At 41.2% G+C, this 19,408-nt stretch overlaps 1 protein-coding gene across 1 annotated transcript in view; it reads left to right on the top strand.

Moving 5' to 3' along the window:
- The first annotated feature begins 12,991 nt into the window (after positions 1-12,991).
- The window catches only part of LOC308400718 (chloride channel protein 2-like), a 60,172-nt gene continuing 53,755 nt past the window's right edge, over positions 12,992-19,408 (top strand). The window contains exons 1-2 of the mRNA XM_080888624.1: positions 12,992-13,010; positions 13,113-13,167. Of these exons, the coding sequence (XP_080744750.1) occupies positions 13,117-13,167 (51 nt within the window). The 5' untranslated portion in view covers positions 12,992-13,010; positions 13,113-13,116. The remainder of the gene's footprint in view (positions 13,011-13,112; positions 13,168-19,408) is intronic.

Genomic DNA, 19,408 nt, shown 5'->3' with positions numbered 1-19,408 from the left:
AGTTGCCCTAACTTGGTCATCTTACGTAAACTTGATCCAATTTTTTTGAGTTCTGGGAACAAATGAGCTTGTACAGAGTACTCAAAATAAATAAGTTGTCCTAATTTAGTCATTTTGGAGCAGCAGCGCCTCTTCTTTCTCAGGAGACTGAAAAGATTCGGCATGAGCCCCCGCATCCTCAGGACCTTCTATCACTGTGCCATTGAGAGCATCCTCACTGGATGCATCACCACCTGGTATGGCAACAGCACCGCCTACAACTGCAAAGCTCTCCAGCGAGTAGTGCGGTGCTCTGAACGGATAATTGGAGGTGAGCTTCCCTCCCTCCAAGACATCTACAGGAAGCGGTGCCTGAGGAAAGCGGGGAGGATCATCAAGGACTCCAGTCACCCCAGCCATAAACTGTTCAGACTGCTTCCATCAGGAAGGAGGTTCTGCAGCATCCGGTCCCGTACCAGCAGACTGAGAGACAGCTTCTTCCACCAGGCCATCAGACTGCTGAACACGTCATAGACACCTCACCTCCACTACTGGAACTTTAACATTATGCACTCCATACTGTACAGTAATGCCACTGTTTTGCACATGTCTCAACTCTGTATATTTTATTTTATTTATTTTATATATTCTATTTATTGTTTACTCTATTTAATTTGTAAAATATGTGCACACACACACACACACACACACACACACACACACACACACACACACACACACGTAGAAAAATATTTAGTATACACATCCAGAAATGCATATACTATTATATATTGTACATATATTTATTAGTTTCAGATGTAGCCATTCTTGTATTTTGCTTGTTTACATTATTGTATTTGCACAGCTCTGTTGCTTGTGAAGCTCGCACACAAGAATTTCACTCACATGTGCTGTACCAATGTACCTGCATATGTGATGTGACAATAAAAATGATTTGATTTGATTTTTAGCTAAGCTTTACTCAATTTTTTTGAGGCAACGAGTTTCCTCAATTTTTTTCAGTTCTGGGAACTAATTAGATTTTACAGTGTAGCAGTATGTCGGTGAGTCTGGTGTAGAAAAACAGTCTTTGGTTCCGCTAACTCTACGGGTGAAACATTCATACTGGCTAACTTAGAGGAAATGCTGCGAGCGTTACAAGAATCTGATTGCTCAGGAACACAAAGATCGCTAGGTAGGACGGTCAGTGAATAACTTGGCACCGAGGTGTCACACGGAATAACGTCTTTAGAGTCCAAACACACAGTGGCGGAGTTATCCAAGTCAGGCAACACAATGGCAGGCAAAACAGAGTTACTCACAGTGATGGAACAGTCATGGGGTCCGGGATCAGAAAACTTGGGCTGGGTGTGTGACTCACAGTCACTCTCTCCCACGGGTGCAGCCAGCTCAGCTGTACTGCGGCGCTGAACTACTACAAGGGGCTTCACTGAAGTCTGCACTGGCACAGGGGGCTGCACTGATGGCTGTAGCAACGGTTGTGGTGAGAGTGGAGTAGGTGACTGCACAGGAGATTGAACTAGAGGTGACTGCACAGGAAACTGAGCTAATGGTTCTGTTGCAAACTTAGTTGCTGCTGATGGAGCAAACAGCTGTGCTACAGGGAGCTGGGACACAGGAAACTGAGCTAGTGGTGGTGAGAGTGGAGTTGGTGGTAGAGGAGGAGACTGTGCTGACCGGACGGGAGGAGACTGGGCTATGGGTGACGGAGTGGCACACTGAACTGAAGGCGACGGAGCTACAGGGGACTGGAGAACAGGAGACTGAATCACAGGGGACTGGAGGACTGGAGACTGGACTGCAAACTGAACAGCAAGCGAGTGAACTGACTGGACTAGAAGCTGAACAGTAGGAGAGTTAACTGACTGGGCTGGCGAAGCTAATGGCTGAGCTGAGGGCAGATTGTAATCCACAGAGGAAAACATGGCTTTACTCTCGATGGGTATGTTATCATGATGTCTAGGATCTGAATGTTCGAGCGGAACGAGAAAAAGACAGTGTTATGATCCAATGTTGTCAGTGTTTGTTTTATGTGTGACTCCTCCCACCAGAGGATGGATGTGGGTTTTTTCCTCTCTCTCTTAGGAGGTGGACAGACCTGGGCGTGCCTGCTGAGTAGTTGGGTGGAGTCTCTTCCTGTCCTTGGATTGGATAATTGGCTAATCACCTCCAGTACTTAACTACCGGATGACAACCACCTGGTCCCCTCTCTACTAGCCTCCACCATCCAACAAAGAGCATGTGTTTTTGAGTCGTTGCTGTGTAGGGTGTCTGTGCCCAGTGATTTGCAAGTATAACCCTGTGTGTGTGTGTCTGGTGTTAGTATCTTAATTTTGTAAATAGCTGTAAATAGATTTGTAAAGTAGCAATTGTGTATATTGTTCACCTTGTATATATTCTTCACTGCAGCAGCCTAGTAGGCGTGAGAAGCCATTTTTGTTGATTAAGTTTTCTCCTGTTTTTCATTTAGAAAGTTAGGTAAGTGAATTGTCTTTTGTTTGGTTTTCATTTTTGTGTAGGAAAGCGTAGGGACCATTAGGGAGTTTTGTTTGTTATTTTTGGTACTGCTCACTGCTGAAGCAAATAAATGGCTGCTTAGCACTTTAAAAGATACGACTGTTTGTGTTCTTTCCTGGGTGGTGCGCAAGTGGGGCCAGTTTCTTGTTGCGTTCAATACACGCCTAGACAAAGAACGTAACAACAGTCACTCTCACCAACGGGTGCAGTCTGCTCAGCTGTACTGGAGCGACAGCGGCGTGAACGGCGTTTTTGCCGAGAAGGGGGAGGAGATGAACCGGGCCGCGAATCCTCCAGCAGACCGGGCTGAACATCCTCCGACTCTTCATACTGGAGACGCAGCTCCGGGCGAATGCGTATGGTGGAGACGAGGAAGTCCTGGATGTGGGGGTGTAGCGCGCCGAATAGCCATGGGAGTCCGGAAACCATCCTCTGTAACCGGATGGCTACGATCTCCCGATACTCTTCCCCTGGCAGCGCTACCCACTCCTGACAGTGTAGATTAAATCCACCCGGAGCTCAGCAGAGGGACTGTGAACTGCTGGGTCCAGGTCGTGGTCACATTCTTCTGTCATGATTCGGCTGTGTGGCAGGCAGGAAGTGGACCCAAACGCAAGCTCACAGAGGCAGGAATGAACTCAAAACACAGCTTTATTGCTGGAGGGAAACGGCGAAACAAACTGATAAGAAACTACACTGGGAAGCAATACACTAGCACACAGAGGAAAATTCCCTTTTGCACAAGTATGTGGTGGTGAAAAGCATCAGAGTCTTGACAGTGTGAGATCACACTAAACAGAAAAGTGTGCAGCAAGAAAAGACAGAAAGACTTCTGTGTTGTTTGTGTCCAAAACCTTCCAAAGGTTTAACTTCTTTATCATGGCCTAAACTTTGTCTTGAACATTGAATATAGTTGCAGAAATGCCTTGCAATCCGAGATTGAGCTCATTCAGACAAGAAAATATATCACACAGATAAGCCAGGCACGTAAGGTACTCTTCATCATGCAAATGTTAAGACAGCTCAAAGGGATGGTCACTGAAGAAAACTTTAAGTTCATCCCTCAGCTCAAATAAACAGGTCAGCACTTTCCCTCTAGATAGCCAGCGAACCTCTGTGTGGAGTAATAATGTCTCATGCTCGCTGCCCATCTCATTGCACAACGCAGCAAATAAGTGGGAGTTCAGCAGCCTGGCTTTCACAAAGTAAACCATTTTTGGAAAGTTGGAAAGTTTACGCGCTGGTAAAACTTCAACAGAACTATCTTCATGTTGGCTTTATTAAAGTCACCAGCCACAATAAAAGCAGCCTCCGGGTGTAACGTTTCCTGCCGGTCGATAATGTCAGACAGTTCGTCCAGTGCCTGTGTGGTTTCAGCGTGGGGGGGAATGTAAACAACGGTACAGAATAGTGCTGTAAACTCCCTGGGCAGATAAAAGGTTCTGCATCTGATCATAAGGTGTCCAAGGTCAGGAGAGCACCCCGACGAAACTATCTGTACATCAGTACACCACCATTTGTTGGTCATTACGCACACACCACCTCCCCTACATTTTCCCGAGTCCCTTGTTCTGTCCGGGCGGTGAGTGGAGAGCTCCTCAAGGACAATGGCCATGTCAGGGACGGAGGGGTCTAGCCATGTTTCTTTGAAAACAAAGACGTTGCAGTTCTTAATGTCCCTTTGGAAAGTTATCCTGGCCCTTAGTTCATCCAGTTTGTTTTCCAAGGACTGGACGTTCGCTAGAAGAATGCTGGGAAGCAGGGTGTATGTTGTCTTTTCCTCAGCCTGACCAGAATCCCGGCTCTTTTTCCCCTTTTTCTCCAGCGTTACTTCTGCCCAGGTAGCCAAGGTGAGTCACCACCATTCACAAAAAAGTTGGTTTGTGAAGGTCCGGATTGTGAGTTTTGTCGAATGTCCAGGAGAGTTTGTCTTCTGTAGGTGATAAAAGCATCACAGGTTGCAAAGAAACTAAGAAATAACATAACTAACATAAGAAAAATGCAAAATGTAGGGTACGCATACGCTAGTTTGGGAACTACTGCTATAGAGATTACATATTGGTTAAACGAAACACCTGGCTGTTTCTTTTGTTGCTTTCTGTTCTGTGATGGGGTGAATTTAAGTGCCAAAAGTTGTGAATCAAAATTAAATGTGTACATTTCACAGTTTGAGCACACGAAAACTGTGGAAAAATGTTGAGTTTGACAAAGTCGAGCCGAAAGCCACCTCAGAAACTACCTTAAACCCTCAAGTCATGCAGGATTTGGCACGACTCAGAGCTGTGCAATCAAAAAGGGAATTTATTTACAACATCGCGTTAGATATACATATAAACAGTGATCAAGCGGAGCGTTGCAGGGCTGGGGGGTTACACGCACACACTCCTCTTTGTACAGTCTGTCACACAAGCACACACAAATGTTCAGAGTTAGGCAATGTAAAGGGTAGCAGAGATGAATTTAAAGTTAAGCTGATGATGCTGAGATTTATTCACTGAAATCCACCAACTGCATGTCTAATATAAAGACAGCATAAACAGGTTACATAAAGTTTAACCTGTTTATCCTGCACTAAACTGCAGAGCTGCACAGTTACTGCCTCAGTTTGGTTTGCAGAATGTTTAACGGTATAAAAAAAACAATGTCACACATACTGAACTTAGAACTTAGTGAACTTTGCTCTCTTTCCTTTCTCTCCATGTAAAATACAGTAGCTGAACCTTTCGCTAGCAGATACACAGTGCGACAAACTCCATAGCAACAGTTTGTGTGTTTGTTGAGCTGGTAGAAATATTGCTCACAAAAAATATTGTTCACTTTATATTCACCCTTCTTCTGTAGGACTAGTGACCTCAACATCAAAAAAACACCATCCCACTGTAACCTGTGACTATGGCAAACAGTCTTGCCTCCTTTATCTCTCTTTATGTGACACCTCTTGGCGATTAATGTTCTTACAGTATTGTCTTTCATGCATTATTGTTTACATTCAAATCAGTTTGATGTTTGAATACCCAGAGTGACAAATAAGTAAGTCTCCTCAAATGCCTTTAAACCAAATGTAATGAGCCTATTTTGAAAATGTACGGAGTAGAAAGTACAGATGTCTGTTTAAAAATGTAGGTACTAAAGTAAAAAGTAAAGTACAGATATCTCAAAATTGTACTTAAGTACAGTAACAAAGTATTTGTTCTTTCTTACTTCCCACCTCTGCTAATAATAAGGAAGCAGGACTGATTTTAAAAGTATTGTCTCAGCACAGAATTACATGTCAAACCTGTATATGTGACTCACAGGTGCTTGCAGGTGGTTAGAGTCTTTCCCAGCTACCACTGGACAAGACAGAAGGTATGCTGTGGACCCCGTCTGCCACAGGACTGGACGCTGGTTTAGCTCACTGTGTTGAGCAAGCATGTGGGCGCAGCACCCCCAGGCTTGAGTTCGACCCACGGCCCTTTGCCATGTCTTCTCTTCTGTCTTCCTCTGCTTTCCTGTCAGTTCTTCACTGTCCCTATCAATAAAGTAAAAAAAAATTTCACAGGGCTGACACAGAGAGACAGAGAACCATTCACACTAACATTCATGCCTACAGGCATTTAGGCTCACCAATCAACCTAACCCTACTAAGTTCCTGTCTTTGGATTGTGGGAGTAACCTGGAGAAAGTGGTGGGTGGCCAATGGGAGCCTCTTTACTGTGAGGCAAAGTTGTGAGGTTAGGGTTAACCATTATTCCACCGTGCTGGCCTAAACGTCAGTCCATAAATTAGAAAAATGTATTGAGTTAAACAGGCAAGCCATCAGGGCACGTCTCCTCTCCCTTATCGTAGTCCGGGTCTTCTCTCCCAGATCTCTCCATAGTTGCACTGCTTCAATCTTTGGGCTGAAGGTAAATTATGCCAGTAAAAACTGTGATTACCACCTGATCTATTTTCCTCTTTTCTGATGTGTTATTCTCAATCATATACTCAACTTGATTATTTCCCACCATTGGCCCTTTTTACAGGCACACATCTTGCTATAGTAAATAGAAAGTAATTAGAAAGTATTTTAACTTGTATGTATATAACTTGTATTTATTTACTTGTACTTTTTCACTGATAACAACCACAGTCTAGTGAATGTAAAATTGTGATCAACATAAAAAATGTGGAGTACTGTATTTGAGCTGCCTGAGCCAGTGATATCATTAAGTACATTATTGTTCCAATTGTAGAAAATTTGCAATGTGTTCTACAGTAGCAATAGAATAGAATAGTTGGTTATTGTCATTGTACGAAGGAATTTCAGGTGCTCCACACCAGCTGTGTGGCTATAAAATATAAATAGTAAGATAGCAGGAATAATATTAAACAGGATATATACATAAAAAATATAAACATAAGAATAGGAATATATACAAAATAAGAGAAGTATAAACAAAAGAAGACAAAGGCGCACATTAGAAGAACAGGTTAGAAAGTCCTTGGAATAAGTGCAAAAGGACTTGGTCTGAGTGTAGAGACCGTGTGTGAGTGGCCTCAGTGATGATGGTTATATTTCTTCAGCTTGCTGTAAATTGTTGTATAGCTTTAATTTGGACCGTGATGCATAATTGTATTAATTTTTCTATCATGTCCCGAAGACACAAAGCCACTCCACCAACTGTTCCATATAAGTTTTGAGTGGGTCACTTAGCCTTGAGTGCTCAGTAAATTCATCATCAGCCACCCTTTATCTAATGCCATTCTATTCTGGTAAGTCATCTCAGAAGTTGCATGTAGTTGTTCAGAGAGCCCCTTCACTAGATCCCGAGGGTGATTCAGCAATCTCTATTGATTATAACAAAGAAAATTAATCTAATCTACAATTTTTTTCTTTTAAATTGTCAGCCACCAAAAAATGACTGACTGATGAGAAGTGGGCTACTGGAACAAGAAGGCATCAGTGGGCAAGAGACAAAAATTGGGCGCTGTTGGAGTGCGCTACACAAGTAGTAACCCCAGCAGAAGGGGTTACATGAATATGATGAGTGACCTATGGAATCTTCGATATCCAACATCCACACTGACGGCAAAACAACTAGTAGCAAAGATGAACAGGAACATGACTCAATACATAAGCGGGGCACAGAAAGGCATTGGCAAGATCACCAGAGACACAAAACACCAGCTCCTGGTAGACAAAGCAGTCCCCTGAGACTGCAAGACTAGGGTGACCAACAAGAAGGCCTGTGACTCAATGCCCCACACCGCATAGGCCTGAACCCCCTCAGTGAGATCATTGACAAGACTGGCTACAGATACTGACTACTGAATGGAGCAATTGTCAGCCACCCCCTGTACATGGATGGCATCAAGCTGTATGCCAGAAGTGAATGAGACATCGATTCACTGATCCAAAACACCAGGATATACAGCAATGACATGGAGCTATATCTATGAAGCGCCTTGAGGCGACTTTTGTTGTGATTTGGCGCTATATAAATGAAATTGAATTGAATTGAATTGAATAGAAATGTAGTCGGATAATAACAAACAGAGAGAAGGTAGTCAGAACTGAGGGGATCAAACTACCAGAAGGCAACATTGCATCCTGTGGGACTTCCAGATACAGACGGACAAAATGGTGGTGGCTAACCAACCGGACATAGTGGTGGTAGACAAACAGAAGAAGACGGCCGTAGTGATCGATGTAGCGGTTCCAAATGACAGCAACATCAGGAAGAAGGAACACGAGAAGCTGGAGAAATACCAAGGGCTCAGAGCAAAGCTCAAGAACATGTGGAGGGTGAAGTTAACAGTGGTCCCAGTGGTAATCGGAGCACTTGGTGCAGTGACACCCAAGCTGGGCGAGTGGCTCCAGCAGATCCAACATTGGAGATCTCTGTCCACAAGAGCAATCCTAGGAACAGCTAAGATACTACACAGGACTTAAGCTCCCAGGCCTCTGTTAGAGGACCTGAACTTGGAGGACAGACCGCCTGCAGGGGAGAGCAGGGAATTATATAATATACAAGCAGAGTCATTTGTGCTGGGCCCATTAATTACTGAATGAATGTTTGATACCTGTGCTTCTATTCATTACACACATTTTAACAATAATAACTTAATCGCCATAATTCCAAGTGTAAAAAATGAATATTGTATATTATTTATGTTTTTATTTAATTATTATATAAACAATGCACAAATATCTTATTTGAATGATTGCTGTCATATAGATGAGAGAAAGTGAGGATAAAACACAGAATGAGCTCCACTGACTCATCTGAGCAGAGAGAGGCAGGCCAATACTGTGCTGTAAACTTATAGTGTAGTTTTCAGCTCTGACGCGGTCTGCTTTCTAGTTTTCTTTCCTCGTGTTCAACAGTTAAAACCGTTACATAATTCACCACCACAAAGAATATAAATTGATTTATTGTGAATAAGATGACCAAAACAGAATTAGAATTTTACACAAAAGCATTGAATGTTTACGTGTTTCACAAAGCCCTGCTTTGCCCATTACTGATAGAATAGAATAGAATAGAATAGAATAAACCTTTATTATCCCACGAATGAGAAATGTGGGTGTTACACAGCTCTTGTAGCAAGTGGAATATAAAATGTAGAAGGAAGAAACAAGGTGGTCCTATTTACATAAGCAACTGAAATTCATATATGCATATAACAATGTACAGAAATATGTATAAAAATAGTACAGAGTTGTGCACATAAGTGTGTGTGGGGGGTGGAGTGAATGATTCTGGTGAAATGTACAGTGAACAAACAAGCTGAGTGAGTGAGTGATGAGTGAGATAACCATGTGTTACAGAGTCTGACAGCTGCTGGTAAGAATGGCCTGCGGTAGCGCTCCTTCCTACACTAATCAGATATTTACAGAGAAATACTCGGTAATGAATCCTTCAGGACGTTGTGTGGGTCTATATACACTGTTTTTGTTGTCACGTACATTTTGCACATACAACACTTCAGATGGTCATCATCCCTCATGCCCTTTTTCCTTTCTGCGCAGTCCCCTGCCCCGTGTCCACGTCTGCCGCAGTTGTAGCAGCTTCCAGCCCTGTCCTTGGTTTGACCAGGCCTGCCTCTACGCCCGGTAGAAATGAAATAGTTGTCTTGGCAAAGTGGTCTGTATTGCGGGATGTGGGATGGTGGCTATATCGACAGCAGACAACTTACTGCTAGGAGTAGAGATTGTTGTGGAAGAAATAGATGCAATGGGGAAATAGGTGTTGTCACGGTCCTGGGTCATGTGACCCAGTGTTTTGAGTTTCCCTGTATTTAGATATTCATTGTTTATGTTTAAGTTCCTTTAGTCATCTTAAGCTCCGTTGTTCAGTTATAGTTCTTTGTTTATAAGATCCCTTTATTTCATCACCACCGTGGTTAAGTCTCCTCTAACCTGTCACGTGTCATGTCTGCGTGTCCTGTGTTGTCAAGCTCATGTCATGCCTGTATTCCATTGTTCCTATTTTACTTTGAAAGTTATGTTTCTATGTTCATCGTGCTTGGTGTTACTTTTCCCTATGGTGTCATGATGTCATTCCAGTCAGCTGGTCTCAGAGTTCTTACTAATCAGGTTCAGGTTCATGTTCCTGTTCAGTTCCATGTCCATGTCTTTTGTTGCAGTTTTCATATTTATTTAGTAGGGGTGCAACAAAACAGATCCACTGAGCACTCAACACAGACAGCATCGTCAGAAGAAAAGTTGATAAAATAAATTTAAAAATTTTGTATTGTTCGATACATATGCGTACCGAACCGAAAGCACTGTATCAAACGGTTCAATACCGATACATGCGCTCGACTACTCCGCCTAGGCTGCACTGTCGAGTGCAGATCCACTGAGCGCAGCACAAGCTAGCAAGACAGAAGCTAAGCTCGTTGCAACATGGCAACTTCCTCAACGCTACCCCAAACTGAACCTCCCCCACCCTCATTCAGATCTGGCGTTTGGAACTATTTTGGTTTTCATGTGACGTATGACCCTGATGGTAAGCGCGTCATGAACAAAAGTAAAACAGTATGTCGGATGTGCCACGCAATGCTCAATTGGTGGGAACTACTGCGTCAGCGCAGTTAGCTTGTTAACGTGTTGACGCCGTCCAGCCTCACGCACTGGGCGATCCGCGGTAGCTCGTTAACGGAGATTTGCCGTGTTATGGCGTTAATGTCATTTTATGAGATTAGTGCTGACAGCACTAGTGGGAACACAACGAATATGACTGCACATTTACTCCGACAGCATCCTAGTGCAAAGACAAGTGGAAGCAGACAAAAACAACAAGCAGGCATGCTACAAACTTTACCCGAGTGATTTAGACAGCCGTTAGCACAGGATTCTCCTTATGGGGACCTGATATGTTTAATATGCTGCTGAGAATATAGCCCAGAAGAAGCGTATAGTAGAGCTTTTATTTTGAAAGAGCCATTTCTCTGTAATAAACTCTCTTTTCCAAAGATGAGGGATTTCTCCATCAGATAGATTTATTTTTTATGACTTTGTTGTTTCAGCAACATTAAATTTAAAAACTGTACTTTTGAGTTAACATATATATTTATAATTTTAATAAATGACAAATTAAAAAGGCATGAACATTTTTTTGTATCGAAAAAATATCAATCCAACCAACCAAAGTATCAAACTGAACCGTGATTTTTGTGTATCGTTGCACCCCTAGTATTTAGTTATCTCCCAGTTTAGGTGTCAAGTTAGGTTTTGCCCAGTTCGCTCTTGGTTTGTTTTTGTGTTCACATTTTGTCAAGCCAAATAAACGGCTCGCCTTTTGTTTAATCTTAGTTCCATCTCCTACCGTGTCTGCATTCGGATCTCAGTATTCACTTAAACGTATGCGCTGTCATGGTCGGCTCCATGACAGGTGTTTGTTCCTCTGTTTTTAAGAGGGTTGCTGATGGCGGTTCTCTGCAACAGTATGGGGCAAGATGTAGACTTAGGCCTGGGGGGGCTTGAGTAATCATCTTGCAGCCTCACATAGATTTTTCTCTCTATTTTAGCTTGCTCATGTTTTTCAGCTTTTTCTAATTACATGTGCTCATCCATATTTATCTAACTTGCTCTCACTTTTGCTGCTTTATCCTTTATTTTCCCCACTGTTTACATTTCCAATCATCTGTCTCCTCAAACCTGAACTGTGTTTGCCTTAAGGGAAGAAGCACAACTTCCCCCCATTTTTTTTGTAATTTTATTTTTGTTTTAGTTTATTTTAGTTTTATTTAATTGTCTACTTTTTGAGTCACCACACTATTTCAGCTTCTGTTTATGTATTTTATTTTATGTATTTATTTAATTTTTATTTGTTTTAGGATAGAGTTAAGAATGTCCTAAAGCCACCAAGAGAAACATGTTTTTAACCTGGTTACATTTCAACTGACTTTTTTTACTGAGTGAATGAACAAAATAATAAAAGAGGAAAAATAGAATAGAATAAAATAGAATGCCTGCTTATTGTGCGTGCTCCACACCAACTGTGCAGCTATAAAATATAAATAGTAAGATAGCAGGAATAAATATCAAACAGGAGATATATATATATATAAATATAAACAAAATAGATATATACAGACAGGAGGAATATAAACAAAACAAGACAAGGGCACACATTAGAAGAACAGGTTAGAAAGTCCTTGGAAGCAGTGCAAAAGGACTTGGTCTGAGTCTGTGTGTGAGTGGCCTCAGTGATGATGGTTACTCAGACCATGGGTCAGATAGGTGAGCAAGGTGGGTGAGGGGGGTAGTATTTGTTAACAGTGTGAATGGAGCAGCAGCTGTTAGTGGGTCTGCAAGTGTGGGACCTGATTGACCTGAGGCTGATCATTTATCAGTCATTTGTTCATTATGTGCTCACAATAAAAAATCTATGTAGAGACAGTGGCACTCGAGTATAGACTATATTTGTTCTTTTTCAACTGAGCCACAGTATGTAGACTCATACCACTTCATATTCATTTTTGTGACTTTTGATTGAGAAACATTTTAAAAAACAAGCAAAAAAAAAAACCAAACAAAAAAACATTGGTGGTAGACATCTTGTAGTTCCCCATATATTGTTCCCATTTCTTACATAAGCTAGAACAACAGAAATATTGGTTGCATAATTCTAGAAGACAAAGAAGATACGTCACGTACAACTGTAAAAGAAAAAAGTCATTAAAGAGCTCAGAAGGGTTAAATATGAAATGTTTTCATATTGTTTGACCTTGGATGAATTTGTGATTGTATGTAGAACAAAAACATTAATCTAGATATCAAAATAACATTTTTTTTAAGTGAATACAATGAAGAATTAAAGATAAATGTAAAAGAAATGTGAGTAAAAAGCCATGACAAGTAAGCCATTCATATGGCTTGCCTGACACACCCACCTGAGCTACCGAACCAAAAAGCTCCGCCTCAGTCTTTATATCTTGAGGCTAACTTCAGGCTATAAAAAGAAGGATCAAACTGTAACAAGCGCACACTCTTTAAGTTTGCTTGGTGATCTCCTTTACAAGTAAAGTTAGCTTAATGCTTTAATTATTGAGAACACAGCATTGTTTCATTCGAAAGCATTGTTGAGCTTTTCTCTAACTTGCGACCTGTAAATCTCGAGCAGAACCATGGCAGGAGACCGGTCAGATCATCGGGTGCTGCAGTATGAACAAAGTCTTGTAAGTTTTCACTTGTCACCATATGAACTTTGTGCACTTTTCCCACAGTGCATCCACTTATGAGTGAAACGTGAGTAAAGTGTGATCAAAGCTGGACTAGAGATGTAATGAGTGAATTGTGATGCGTAACTTGTGAAAAATAAGTATATGCATGTACTTTTTGTCTGTGTGATTCTGACAACTTTTCTGGGTGATTGTATGTTTGAGAAAATATAAGTTTTAAATGATGCCCCACCTCTGGCTTTCGAGTAAAACGTCTGTGGAGCCATTTTGTCCATTTTTTCAGATTAACTGGTCTTTGATTAACTAGTGAGAGTGAAATGGATCAAAGGCATAACATCCAAAATGGCACAGGAGCCAGAAGAAACAAGAGTCCTTCTACATTAGAGAGTATGCATATATCCATACCTTAAAATGGACATTAATATCTTTAGGGCTAGGTTCTATCTTCTGAACCAAAAGCCCAACTTTGTTTAAGCAGCATATATTTTTCTTATGAAATCAGTTTTAGCCCTGCAAATATTCCTTTATTCATTTTTACTTTAATAGATTATCTAAATAATTTGATTGAAATAGGTAATGTTTCTAAAAAGTTGTCTAGAACTGGGTACGCCATGGAAATACAGTACTTGCCATTCTTGCAAAATACACATGAACCTGTTGACATCAACTATGCAGCAATTTCATTTCCAGCAAGTGTCTCACAGCCTACGTTGTTGGTGCGGTGACATTAAAAATGATTTTTAGCAAACCAAAGCAAAAAAGTGTTTCTCAAAAATGTAAAGAGACAAGAGAGCAGGATGAAGATACCACCAGGTGTACGGATCTGAGCAGTGTTGCAAGGCCCAAAGTTACAAAGTTCTGATTGGCAAGCAGTAGCAAACTTTGTGTTTTTGTAAAGGACTAAAACGTTGCACCGTTCATGTTGAAAATATGCACTCGTATTTTATTACATGCATGCGATATGTCGACAAGTTGGTAAATTGGAAATGACTGTTGAATGAGGAATTCTAGAAATCAGTTTGTTAGCAAGACTCAACCTGTTTTAGGCGTGTGGTAGCCTATTTGAAGAAGACTGTGTGAGTTTAAGAGCATAAGAGTAACTAAAGGTGTCCGTTCACGCAACCTCTGACTGAGGTGCTGATAAAAAGCATGAATGATGACAACTGCTATATCTTATTTATGCTCTTACAGTGTGAATGTAAGTGAGACAGAGAATGAGAGAGAGAATGTAAGATGGTGTGATTGCTCCTGTACAATGTGGCAGAGAGGGGCCCCAAAAAATATCTGCCCGGGCCCCAGAGACAGTTATGTCACAGAGTTTTTACTGTGGACTTGCTTTTCAGGAGCTGAAAAACAGAAGAAAAAAACATTGTGAACATATTTTCTTTAAAGAAATTTCAAGTTATATAGCTGAGACTGCAGCTACAGCACCAATGCCCGCTCATAATTTCACCAAAGCTAATTAAATCTTTGCAAAATGTTTTTGATGACACTAACACTGTTCACACACACTGTTATGTAATTTGAAGATTGTCATACAATTTATATTATCTGCACTCAAAGGGGCTGGATGCTGGTCCATTAGTGCTGCTGTGTACTCACTGGGCACCAGTGTTGGGTAAGTTACTTTAAAGTAGTAACTTAGTTACATTACTAGTTACTTCTATCAAAAGTAACTCAGTTACTTCAAGTTACTCGTTACTTTCAGAGTAACTAGTTACTAGGGAAAGTAACTTTGGTTTTACTCAGAATTCTCTTGTTAATGTGTTGCTTCCGTAACTGGATACTAGAGCAGGGCGATATGACCAAAAATATTTATCACGATATACATTTGAAAATTTGCGATAACGATATAATTGACACTAGACAAAATACTTTACAACTCCACAACTTTATTAGTGAAAAAAACCCATCAATGTATTTTCACTTAAACAAGCAGCTGTTTTTTATGTGCATAAAAGTTATATAAAAATGTAACAGTGCTAATTCCTCGCTGACAGTTTAACCAAAAGGCATTTCCAGTGGAAACTGGCCGACATATCCTCAGCATAACCATGTATAATATCCACAGAACTTAAAAAGAGGTTATACACACACAATACGGTAATATTATGTTGAAGCACAGTACGTATCACTCCGCGAGGCTCCACCTACAATAGCCGTAATGCTCCGACAATCTATCAAGCGGTGCGGCTTCGTAGCTTAGCAAAGTCGTACTGAAACATCTGACAGATTTTCGAGCGCCGTGCACATAAAATCGTTTCGAGGTCAGTAAACACAACCAGAGTTCATACATAAGGCACACGGGATTATAAGGGGCTCTGTCGACTTTCAGAGAAATCAAAGGATTGATTTTAAGTGCCCCGTATTTTCCAAACAACACAGTAATAACGACGGCCCGCTAGCATGCGCTACCAAAAATAGTGCTTTGTTGTGTATCTGACGGACGAAAGCTAAACCAGTTCCACACCAGTGAAGTTGCAGCATTTTTACGAACCAGTTCTGGTTCATCCGTTTCATTCATCGATCCACTTTCGCTCTTCTCATTCTGCGTCGCCGCCATGTGCGTATGTAAACAAAGGCACTGCGCATGCGCATTTTACCCATATTCTATCGCGATATGTCATTTTCCTATTGTTGCCCAAAATTATACCGGTATTACCGTAAACGGTATGATATAGCCCAGCCCTACTGGATACCCAGCCAGACTGCCAGGCTTCTAGCTTGCCTACTTGCCACAAGTGCACTGTGCCACCTACCAATAGAAAGAAAAAAAATAATGTGCACACTTCCACGAGAGAAATCCCACGCCTGGACCGTCGTTGACCGCTGCCATGATTCTATCCTAGCTTTTTACATCCAACACAAAAACTGCAGTCGTGGTGCTTTCGATGGTACTCAGAACTCGGAAATTCTGCCTTCTGAATAGGAAGATGTAGGTAACACCAGACTGCAGATGAGCTGCATACAGGGCTGGACTGGGACAGAAAATCGTCCCAGGCGTTTTGACTAGAGACCGGCCCACCATTATAGGAAAAATCATAAAGCCTGTGACAGTGATGTACACTGTTCTGATGGTATATATGCATCAATCTATCAATTGTTTGTTCTAAGATTCAGATAATTATTTTTTAAAAGTGAGACATTTTAAATGAGAATAAGAAAGAAAAGTATGTCTTTGTGCCCCCCTCTCCCTGTTAATGCCCTACATGGACCCCTGGCAACACTTTGCTAGACCCGCCCCTGCACAGTTACCAGCTGTCAGCTACTTAGAAAAGGATCCTGGTGTTATTTGTCTCTCAGAAACAGTTCATAACTTCAACTCATTCATGTCACCTAAAAGGTAAACCTGTTTCTCCATCACCTGCTCAGCTCTGATGGTTCAGTAAGGACATCTCCTGGTTTCATCTTCATGTTTCCCTCTCACCAGATAACCAAACCGACATCATGACCAGCAGCTTTACAGCTGTGGCTCCAGCCAACATCAGCTGATACTAGAAATTAATATTAAATAAATTCTAACAACAGCTGATCAAGCTTAAACGTGCTGCTGTTGTTTAGCGCGACATCCGCTGGTTTCCTCTTTCTGGAGCAAAGTGGGCGATAAACAAACAAGAGAGACGATCAGCTGATCATTGATCAGTTTCATGACTGAAGTAGAAACAGGAGAGGCAGGAGGAGAGAATGAGAGGAGAAGAGGCAGCTTTGTGTCTTTTTCATTGTAGCTGAAGTCCGGGACAAAATGTTCCTTTTCACCTCAATAAGAAACGCGTAATATTTTCTCTGAATACCAGACGATTCTGTTTTTTACGGGACGGTTGGCAACTCTAATAATTAACCTACGAACAAAACATCAGTAACATAGCACCACCCAGCTGTATAGAAACTCCGTCATGCTAGCTAGCACGCAGTACGAAAAAGTCAGCATAACGAAAATAAACTCGCCCTAAACTTGATTTATATGTGACTCAGATACACTGCAGGTCATAACTTCTTACCTGGAGTTCAGTTCACCTGACACTCTCGGACCAGTGGCTGCTTCGGGTCTCTCCTCTTGCCTCCCTTTTCCTTCATCCACCTGCTGGCCTCCACCACTTGCTAATGTTATTGAATCTGTGGAAGCTCCGCGATAGCCACCACACGAAGTAACGAGTAACGAGCCTATCTAAATCCCAGTAACGAGTAACGCGTTCCTGGTTTTGGCATAATAACTAGTTACCGTGCTCGTTACCACAATAATAACATAGTCACTGTAACGCGTTACTTAATAACGCGTTAGTCCCAACACTGCTGGGCACAAATCTGGACCTGTTTAGCTAATAATATGCGTTTTATGTTCAGTACATCATGTGCTCTGCTGCTCACTTATAAATAAACAAAACAGATACAATGTTAACATGAATTTATTTTCCTAGATTATTTCTTTCTTCAAAAACCACTTAGGAATCAATGTGCTACTGTTGGAGTATTTATTACTGCTGCAGTATGTTTATAGAAAAATTATAGACTTCAAATGAACAATGTAAATATGTAACCACATAATAGTAAAAAAAAGAAAAGAAAAGAAAAGACTCTTAGCTAGAAGCCAAATCCCTTTCAAATTGTGTCAACTCTGTCTTGTCTTTTAAATGTTGGCCTATTCTTCACCTCTCCTGCTCTTTTATCACTCTGTGACACACTGAAGTCCCCAAGTGCAAGTCGATATCTGTTATAAGCTTCTTCTGCAGATGGGTTTCCAATTACGCAATTCCCAGTTAGTAGTTCACCTTTTCTTTGTAATTAAAAGCACCACTTTATAATGCAGAGATCGCACTGCAGAATTAATATCAGCTCAGAACAAAATCTACAGTTCCCATCTTTCTAGCTCAGTGAATGTGACCCACAGCAAAAACTGCATCGAGCCATTGGTCTGATGCCTTACACAGACATTTCCAGGTATAAGATAGGACATTAAGAAATGGTTTATACTCTAAATCGGTCATGTCTACACAATTCCAAATCCATTGAATCAAGTTGCAATTGGCACTCATTTTTCATACATGACTGAGCCTCCTGGAATTTTACTGAACTTAGTGACAAAACCTATGTGGCAATAGCGGCTAACCTTGATATAAACAGGACTTGCACAAGACTTCTCAGCTTGTAGTGAGGAGAAAAAGCAGGAGTCAACTTTTTTCCTGACACGAATGTAACAATAGACACAATGGGACCTGAGTCAACAAACAAATGTGACTCAAAGCTTCTTTGAACTAAATGACCTGAGTGTGTTTGTGGTTAAAACACACTCATGGATGAGTGTGTGTGTGTGTGTGTGTGTACCATGTTTATATATCTGTGGGGACTATGTGGTTTTAGTGTCAGGGCTACAGTTAGGTTAGGGTTAGGCATTCATTGTTGATGGTTAGGGTTAAGGTAGGTGGGTAAGGAAAGCATTATGTGAATTAGATGTCCCCAACAAGATATGAAAACACAACTTTGTGTGTGTGTTATTTAACGTGCATGCTGTGTCCTGTATGTTATCAAGGGAAACCTCTCTGTGAAGGAGCAGAACCCACTTTCCAAAAATGTGTAACCTGCTTAACAGGTACAGTACTTCGTTTCTGTCCGAAGTATAGATTCTAAGTACTTTAAATCTCTGCATTCAGTTGTTGAAACAAGCCAAACTAACACACAATGCAACCATGACAGCCACAGAGTAAATGGGAAAGTTCTATATATCCTTTTGCCACACCAGCCAATACTTTGTTTCATATTCAATGTTCCCATGCACAACCACTCACAAACAGGGTTGTAGTGAGTTTTACACACTTGTGAAACTTAAATCTATTAAGTTTTGACTAAATTACCTGAATTGTCATTATAAATTTCAGGCAACCCTGGTTTGAGCATTATAGACAAATTTGAACATAAGTCAGATCTGTATTGTCAGGACAATGAGTGAGCTGCAATATAAAGTACTGTGCAAAGGTCATGATCGATCCTTCATGTTTTTGTTTTTCTGCTTTCTCGGAGCCAGACTGTAACGAGTTCAAGGAAAAACGTGCTCTGTAATTCAACTACCACAAAATATTTCATAGGAAAATATTTATTATGAGCCTGCTGGATGGTTATGAAACTTATGGTTCTTTGGGGTTCTTAGAGGTTGGATTATTTTTAGCAGAGAAAGCATGTGGGGGAATATTACACAAATAATGCCTGGAGCAGGCTCTGACTCAGGCCCCTAGTGATCCTGCAGCTA

The sequence above is a fragment of the Rhamphochromis sp. 'chilingali' genome, assembly GCF_963969265.1.
Source record: "Rhamphochromis sp. 'chilingali' genome assembly, chromosome: 8".
Classification (NCBI taxonomy): domain Eukaryota; kingdom Metazoa; phylum Chordata; class Actinopteri; order Cichliformes; family Cichlidae; genus Rhamphochromis; species Rhamphochromis sp. 'chilingali'.
The sequence above is the reverse complement of the archived record's forward strand: the minus strand, read 5'-3'. Positions and strand labels throughout refer to the sequence as shown.